This window comes from Corythoichthys intestinalis, chromosome 10 (genome assembly GCF_030265065.1).
Source record: "Corythoichthys intestinalis isolate RoL2023-P3 chromosome 10, ASM3026506v1, whole genome shotgun sequence".
Lineage (NCBI taxonomy): Eukaryota > Metazoa > Chordata > Actinopteri > Syngnathiformes > Syngnathidae > Corythoichthys > Corythoichthys intestinalis.
Genome location: NC_080404.1, coordinates 36,647,305 through 36,656,779, shown reverse-complemented (window position 1 = coordinate 36,656,779; position 9,475 = coordinate 36,647,305). Strand labels below are relative to the sequence as shown.

Genomic DNA, 9,475 nt, shown 5'->3' with positions numbered 1-9,475 from the left:
TAGACATATTGTTCTATCAAACACAATCGTTCTTTTGGCTTAAAATACAGCAGTTTATTTTAAAGAGGGGTGCAAGAGCAGAAACTGCTTTTTCAGCCTTGTCTGTGTTTTTCGCTGTCAGGCTGACATCCACATTAGTGGACAACTGGACATCCCATTTTGGGCCATATAGCCTAGTACCGCTTGTTACCCAAATGTTAATATGGTATTGTGGCCTACAAACCAAAATTTGATGTGATTCTTTGCTCCCTAAAAGAGTTATAAATCGCAACATTTCTTAACAGAAATGGTCTCCAATGATCTTGAGTAACTCAACAGCGCCCTCCCGCGCTACTCATCAGTGCACACTGCCGGCACAGGTTGTGGGGGGCGGAGCAAAACAGCTGGATAGGATACCCCGGAGTGTCTCGTGGCGTCTATCTATGCATGATTGCAGGTCTGGCTACACGTCGAAGGCGGACGATCTCCTACTTCGTCTCCCTTCTAAACGTCCAAGTAGTGGGAGTTCCTTTTAGAAAACGTCAGGTAAAACTATTCGTCCCGCGTCCTTTTGGCTGTTTTCCGCTACCCGAGGAGGAGAGAGGATAAGTCGACGAGCACAAAAGTTAAGCAAGAATCTGGTGGTTGGAAAAAAAACACCACTTGTTGTTGAATATAGCAGCGGAAGGTAAGTTGAACTATGGAGGTTTGCTATTGATGCTCGCCTTGTTTTGTTCCTAGCTTGCGGCACGAGACGTCGTGTAGCATTGGGCTTTTTGATTGTACTAAATGAAAACGTGAAATTATATTATGCGTTTCATGATAAAACAATACAAACGGCGATTTTCTCGCTTGTAATGTCTCAAAGCTTAGTAAATAAATGTATAGTAACGGTGCATTTTCCCTCCGTTTCAGCAGCCATCGTCCCTCGACTTGTTACAATGACTCATTTGGCGTCTGTGCAGATGTCAGCCCCACACAGTTAAATGTTAGAACTACTTGAGCACATTTTGCTCGGATGGTCGAAGAGGAAAAAGAGGAAAGAGGGTTCGAGGTGCCTACCATGTCTCTGTGGGTGATACTGCCTGTTAGCCTCCCAGCACTGACCATCACTGGGATCTGGGTTGTGTAAGTAGTCTTCTTAATATTCATTGAATATAAAAGCAGTAAAAACTAACATTTTAAGTATCTGAGAGTGTTGTTGTCTTGTATGAAGTTGCTATGACCCAGAATCAGAAACACTCATTAAAGACAGTAAACCATTGATTTGATATCCAGGTACTAGTAGTTTTATATACATTACATTATTAAGAAAATTTCTTCTTTGAGGATAAGGATGGCACTTTACCACGAATAACGAAAATCCATCAACAGACCCCCAGAAACTATAAGGATGCACAGCATGACATGTCACACTAGCCGTTACTCAATTGTAATAGCAAAGAGCATACGAGTACATAGACCTCTGGCTGTACTTCAAGCGTACTGAAGACTCAGGGTGTGATAATGTATTGTGTGTCACATTTATCAATCAAAGGAGGATTCCCTAAATCAGACATGTCCAAAGTCCGGCCCGGGGGCCAAATGCGGCCCTTGGTCAAATTTCATCCTGCCCCCAGCCTCCGTCATAAAATCAATAACGTCTGGCCTGCACACAGACTTAATAAATTGGCCAGCAGTACTGCTACCAGCATATGAAGTAGCTTACACACTAAATGCTGCTCCTCATTTACCAACTAAAAGGCAGCAGCACTCCAAGCAACATTACCCCGTGTGACCCTTTACTCCCAATTTTCTAAAATGGCGACAATCAACAAAAAAAAAAGAAAAGTTGACTGCGACTGCCGGCACTTCAAGGATAGGTGGAAATTGGACTATTTCTTCACTAAAATACACAACAACTGTGTCTGCCTCATTTGCATGGAGACAGTCGCTGTTTTTAAAAAGTTCAATTTGAGGCGATATTACCAAACAAGACACTCTGACATGTACGACAAGATTACAAGGAAGATACGTAGCGAGAAATTGAAGCAACTTGAAGCTAGTTTAATTTTACAGCAGCAGTATTTCACAAGAGCCCGAGAGTCGAAAGAGAACGCCACAAAGGCTAGTTACGGGATTGTTGAAATTAGTAATTTAAAAAAATAATAATAAAGCAAATGTGACACATGGAATGGCTTGCTAAAATTTGCTTAAATATATTGTTCTACGTAAAGGACGTCAGCCAAGGTCGGCCCCCCACATTTTTACCACACCAAATCTGGCCCCCTTTGCAAAAAGTTTGGACACCCCTGCCCTAAATAGTAGAAAAAGCAAATGGGTCAAGGAAATATGTTGCAAAATTATCTAGCTTTATACTTTTTTTTATTCTAATTTGATGGCATTTTTAAAACCATATTTTATAGACAATATCACATCAATATTAATTAGGGCTGCACGATATTGGAAAAAAATTACATTGCGACTTTTTGGGGGTTTGCAATGTATATTGCGATATTAAAACTAGAAGAATTTTCAGCAGATGACAATAATAGCTCTGTTTGCGAAGGCTTTGGTTGACTCACCATGACTACTTTGTATTTATGTAATACTGTTTAATCCAGGCCAAAGGGGTTCATATGTGAATGATGAAGATTTCTAGATATAAAATGGATCCAGGTGGCCCACTTGCGGCTTTTATGAAGCAAAGCAAAAGTTTACGTGTTCACAAAAAAAAAAAAAAAAAAAAAAAAAAAAAAAAAACTATTGCAGGTCATGCAATGGGACTATTGCACATGCGCACATTGTAATGGCGATGTTCAAATGATATATTGAGCAGGCCTAATATCAATGTTCGCTAAAAAGGATATATTTTTCTTGCACAAATTTCCTTTTCATAAATACTCTGCCTGAAGTGGCCTTTACACCCAAATACCACATTTTGGAAGACTGTCACCTTTGCAAAGTCTCATCATATTACTGATCCTATCTTTGTGAAAGAGTTTCTGCAATGATGTTTATAACTTGCCTGGCACGGCCAGACATCTCCCTGTATTTTTCAAACACTGTGAGAATAGTCTGGGACCCACCTCCTTAACGGCCTCTTGAGCCAGTACGAAATCATCCGTCCAATCAGATTTGTTTATTTGCTTGACGTGTTCTTAACAAGCAACTCTTCCGCGTCGGAAGTCGTCTCCAGAACAACACAGATGGCGAACAGGAGAGCTAAAATCAGTTTTAAATGACCAAAAACACATCGACACAAGTCACTGACAACAGTCTGTCTCGTGCTAGCCATGTTAAACAAACTACTCCGTTCTCTGCTCGCGCCGCGCGAGAGTTGTCGCTTTACCAACGTCATGTCTGCCCGTCGCTGATTGGTCCACTCTGCTGTCTGTTTGCTTTGGCTTGCTCCGCTCTGGAAATTTGAACCGCTCATTGGTCGCCAGACTATAGCTGGAACAGCGGTGAGTCTGGTGTCCCAGGCTAGTTTAAAACAACATTTTGGTCATAAAATAGGTTGCTGGCTTGTTGTGCTAAAAAGCTTGGTTAGTGCTTGTACCTGTGTTGTAAGGAAACCCTTAAGACTGGTCTTGGTCTCAAGACCACAATTTGAGATTCCTACTCTTTTCTCAGTCTAAACTTCAAAAAGTCTTTGCCTTCTCTTGGTCTTGGACTGGCCGGGGGCAGACTCGGGATTTTCTGTCTAGACCAGAACTTTAACTTCAATAATTTGATTCCTTTTTTTTTTCTCCCTTAAATCACACTTAAAAAAACGTTACTAACATTCCACCACCTCGAATAATTACTGCAAACCTAACAACATAAAAATGATTTTTATTTTTTTACTGTTAAAATTGAATTTTATTGTGTTGATCTGTGCTTTTCTCGATCGCGCCTCCCAAAAACTCTTGGTCTTGTCCTGGTGTAGATGTCTTCTAGTCTTGGTCTAGGATAGTGCGGTCTTGAGTACAACACTAGCTTACAAGTATATCACACAAAGTGGTGATTCCTCCTAGCTCCGAGCAAGCAACACTGCATGTTTACCCTGAATTCCTGGGAGCCATGGCAATTGCATGTGGATTAGTTTTCCAGGAGGAAGGGCTCTATGATCACCTTTTTTTTTTTTTTTTTTTTTTTTTTTTAAAGAAATGTGCATGACAGCCCACATGTCTTTCCTCTCACTTTTGTGCTCTTGAAGTGAGGGAGAACCTCCTAGCCATGTTGGGGCTGACAGCGCTGGTATTATGCGCTGTGTTATTAGAAGAGGAATGCAAACCATAGGAGGGAGTCGGGGCTAGAGAGACAGATGGCCTCGATCCAAATGTTCACTGTAGTGTATAGAGTGCAACTTAATCTAAGCATAATGTCATGTTAGATTGTTAGCGCAAGAATGACATTACAAAAATTGAGGTACAGATACAATTCATTGGAATAGTTGAATACAGTCACAAGATGCTGATCGAACTGTAATTGGTTTGACTTCTACAACAAAATAAGCCGATTGGGCTGTCACGATTAATCATCCAAAAGACAAGATAATCAAATATTCGACAACAATTTTGATTGTTGATTAATCTTTTAGAGACATTATGGACCTAACATTGTCCAAATTCATTACAATTACAAAAAAAATGTTTAAAACAGTAATTACTCTTTTATTTATTTAAAACTGGAAAAGAGTAAATAATTTGTAGATTATTTTTAGAGGGAAATAAGCAAATATTCTGATATCTGTAGCCCTAGATGAAAGCAGATGATCATCTTTTTAACTAAATCAAAATGAAATGCAGTATATGCAAACCTTTGGAAAAGAATGGTACCATTACATAATCACAACTTTTCTCAACGGAAAATTTGGTTCAAATGCTAATTCCAGCATGAATAGCGGCAAAATATAAAGTCCATTGTAATATTACAACAAATGTTATGATTTATACTTATGAGCCGATTCATCGCCTCGTCGCAAAAATAATCGACTATCAAAAAAATCATTTGTTGCAGCCCTATAAGTATCAAGAAAATTTTATTTTGAACAATATTTGATGAAAACATTTTCAAGACATAAAAGTGTCATGAAGTATTGGTACTTTATGTTGGCAGGTACTCAAATGCACTGTAACCTTTTAGTTAGTCTGAAAAACTGATCCGCACCTGATGATCTCTCATGGAAAGCTGCTTGTAAATTACTGGCTCTTGTATAATTCAAATCAACCTTTCTTAATAAAACTGAATAGCATAGGTCACGTGTATGCGGACCACCTAGTGTATTCATGCATGGCTACATTTTTCTACATATCGAAACCAGTTTTAACCACCCTCAAAACCAGGTTCTTTCCTGTTGCACTGACAAGAATGCCTTTTCTCATAGAGCACTCAAGGGTCTTTTATTTTTTTCCACCCCTCCTGGAGACCCGAATGTCAAAGGATGTGACCTGTTGCGTAAATTAGTCCTTTGACTAAAAAGGAGTAAAGTAAATATTGCAGTGATGTGTAGTAATGTAGGGCGTGTAAGAGTGACTTGATAGTCATATTTGATTGATTACTCAAAATTTGAGAAATAATTTAAACAACGGGTCACATTAGGGTTAGGACAAACTATTGTTATGAATTGCCAGTCTTTGAAATCATTAGCTATATGATATTAAATAGTATAAAGATTACACCCCCTGTTAACTCTTTCAGTGCCATTGATGGCAATAGACATCCCTTTCATTTGGACAGGGAGTGGCTGGTCATCAATGATTGCAGCCAACCCTTACAGTGTAAATGGTTTGGACGTCTAAAACTGTCAGTGGCACTGAAACATGAATAGTCACTGCTAACACATCCCCATCAAAATTGAGTCTGTTACAAGCTTTGGTTTGACATTACAAAATCACATCAATCTATTAATAGGTAAATCAACTGAGATTAATAGGAAAAGTTGCATTTCTAATTCCTGCTTCTTTCTGAAATAAATGTATTTTGCCACAAATAGCACTGAAACATGATAATTCTCTGCCAGCCTCTCAAATCAAATGGATTGGCTGTTTATCGCTGTCAATGGGAGCCAATGAATTAACATGACTTTAAGTGCGATTGGGTAATCTAACACCAACCACATCTGTGATTTAAGAGGGTGGTTTGTACAAATTTTTCGCTCCTTTTAGCTTTGCCAGTTGAAAACATTATTTTTTTCCCCCCCAATTAGTAAACAGATTAAAGTTTTGAAACAATAATTTACCACCAGACTAGTGATGCAAAATCCTAGTATTTGGAAAAACATTTTTTAGACTCTTTGCATCCTGGGAACTCTTTAAAAAATGTAATCAAATATTTTTTTAGTAGAATATTAACTCAATAGGTGTTTTTATTAGTTTTCAACTCCTCATCTAAAATGTATAATCTAAGTTGAAAGAGTAACAGCGGCTGTGCAGATACTTCCAGGCCACATTGAACGATGTGATGGGCTTTTCTAGTCTGCGGTTCTCAAATTTGACACCAGTGTCAAGAATTTTGCAAATTTTGATCTAAAAATAGAAAAAAAGGCTCCTGTCTACTGAGACTTGTACAACCTACACAAATTCGTAGTTCATGCATCACACCCTTTCCTGTGGGTGCTCCGTGTTATTTTTGCACTAGCCTGGAACTGTTGACAGTAGCAGAGTTTTCCCTGAAAGAACCTCTTACATTTGTTTAAAAAAACATAACAAAAACACCATGATCCGCTTCACTTCGATAAGTAGTTAAAGTGAACAGCTGCCACAGAACAGCGATAGACATGTTTTCCTAAACAAACCTATTATTATTAGTTTATAGGAACTGAGTTTGAGATCCTTCGCTGATGTTTTCAGATGAGGGGCAAACCATTTACCAATGTCAGCCACCCACGGTCTCTTCTCGTGTAGTTCTTTGAAGGAAATCATTCACTAATCTTGTGCGTTTGGAAATATCCTCCTTTTTTGTCAGTGTTCAAGCCGGCATTTAAGCTTTAAGCTTAAGAGCTTTGTTGGCCTGCTACCTTGAGGCCATATTTCACGCTTACCTGTGGCTTTTTCAGCAAGTCTCTTTAATGACGCCGTGTATGACATCTCACTTATAGCATTTTGACATATTGACTCCCGTTACCTCAAGACAAATGTTACTTAACAATTGGCAGCCAGTCTATACAAAACACATTTGTTTTTTTCCAATTTGAGGAGGAAAGCTCTCATTTCATGACTAAGGCCACAAATTCATGTAATAATTTGATGAAACATTCTTGATTGAGTACTCTTTATTCAAGGGTTTACTTGCGTTCTACCTTGACTGAAATTTCTCTAGATAGTTTGTTGCAGGTTTCACCTTCTCAAAGACCAAATGTAGTGATAGTTTGTTTCTTAGGCTGTTTTGTTATGAATACCACAACATTAATGTGATCTGGAATCTACAGAAAATTGGAATTTCAGACAAAAGGTTGTGCGCTGGAAAATTCCTGACTCAATTCTTTTCAGGCATTTTTTTTTTTCATACCTGTCCTGTCCTCCCTCTTACTATCGTATCTGTTGAATCCCTTCTACACAGGGTGTTCCCTGGGTAAAATGTTGTGATTACTTTGTAACCACATATATAGTATAGTGTTTATAGTTTCCTAATATTGGTTCTTGCTTCTGAAATAATTTTTCAGGCACGACAATGGTTTGCATGGCAATGTTGTCATACGATTTTAGAGCCATATTCCTCCTAAAAAGTATTCAGATTTTTTCGGGCTTTAACTTCCACTGTACATCACACAGCCATGCTGTGTATTCTGACAGTTTGTGACAACACCATACATCTAGCCATGCTGTTTGCAGTAGTTCACGTGTGAGGAGCAGGTGTGCATGTCAGAAGACGCTTTATGGCAGTCGTCCTTGGAAACATTCCTAATTGGCATTTCAACTCTGGCTGAACCGCTTTCTATAATCACGAAACAAAAATTGTGTCTTTGATTTTCCTTCTGTGGAAAAAAAAAAGCTTTTCATCTATTTAGCCATAAATAATGAGGTGTTTATTGCCTGCAAACATATACCGCAAATAATGTTTACATTATGGAAGCAGATCAGAAGGTCATAGCTTCTTTGATGATTTCATTCAGTTCAGTCTCATTTTCATGTCTACTTTACGGGGCAGATTATAGACTGTAAATCAATTCCACTGACGGCGTTATGTTGTACAAGCTGAAGAACAGTAGTGGTCATTATTTGCAGATAATGGTCCTCTGGTCACTAACTTGTGATGCAACAATGCAGCTGGTCGGCAACCCGGCTAAAGTCAACATGACTGCTGGACCGAAGCCACGTTTCTCCCAAGTTTTGACATAAGCAAAACGCTCTTATCGGTCGTTAGTTTTATTGAGTTGTAAGTAAGGTCATAAGAATTGGTAGGGGCGCTACATTATAGTTATGGATACATTCAGGTGGCCAATAGCTACATTGGAATTATTTATACTGTAGAATAGATAATGATTAGTTTTCTAGTAAGTTCTGCACTGACTTTTTTTTTTTTTTTTGTACAAGACGTAAACAAAATGCTTATCTTGTCTTTAAGCAGGAACAAATCGTATGTCCCCCCCCCCCCCCCCCAAAAAAAAAAACAACAGATGTAATTATGTCAGAAAATTTAATCAACTGTTTGTATAAAGGTTCAATTCATGTAAATCAGGGGTCCCCAAACTTTTTCCTGTGAGGACCATATAATTTTGGCCTTTTCTGATGAGGGGCCGGGTCAGTTTGTAACAGAAAAAGTGTGACGATTGTAAAAATCTATTGTTTTTCAGAAAGCCACAATCAAATGACCCTTTCTGGATTCTTCACGGAACAAAAGTAAATAAAATAATAATAATATAATATAATATAATATAATATAATAATAACACTATTATTTAAATAGATAATAACCCTCTCTGGAAAAAAAAAAAATTGTTTCGGGGGGCCGAACCAAATGTGAAGGCGGTCTGTATCTGGCCCGCGGGCTGTAGTTTGGGGACCCCTGATGTAAATGATTGTTATAATTGCACTGATAAGAGTATTTGTTATTGCTTGGGCTTCATTTTCCAAACACATGCACCAATTATTTAGCCTTTTGGGTATAACTGAATGATCATGTTTTAGTGCCATTGATGGCTACAGACATCTAATCCAGTGGGTTAAAAAAAATCAATTGAACAGGATTTTTATTTTAAAAAACCTTTTAGCAAATTGGAACATAAGTATTATGTTCAGTTAAAAAAATTACAAAAATATCAAAAAATGAATGAAATATTCTAAGTAAAATTAAAATAAATGCAGTCCTTTAAGTGAGCCTACCCACAGCCACAGCTCAATATTACCATCAGAACAAAAATAATTGAATTATTTTCCATCAAAAGCACATGTGTATAACTCGTATTATGTTTACATTATACACACATACCCTCTTTCTCAACACAAACAGTTTCCAGAGAGAAAATACTTGTTTTACCACGGCTAGACACACTAAAAACGCTGGAGTTAACTGTCATACCTGGTGGGAAACG

General features: G+C 38.1%; 1 protein-coding gene across 3 annotated transcripts in view; it reads left to right on the top strand.

The window, feature by feature from the left end:
• The first annotated feature begins 391 nt into the window (after positions 1-391).
• The window catches only part of zgc:154058 (Transmembrane protein 150A-like), a 47,961-nt gene continuing 38,877 nt past the window's right edge, over positions 392-9,475 (top strand). The window contains exons 1-2 of one of the 3 annotated variants that reach the window (XM_057847732.1): positions 392-667; positions 945-1,107. In XM_057847732.1, the coding sequence (XP_057703715.1) occupies positions 998-1,107 (110 nt within the window). In that variant the 5' untranslated portion in view covers positions 392-667; positions 945-997. Of the gene's footprint in view, positions 668-894; positions 1,108-9,475 lie in introns of all 3 variants that reach the window. The other 2 variants (XM_057847731.1, XM_057847730.1) reach the window with 2 other exon arrangements.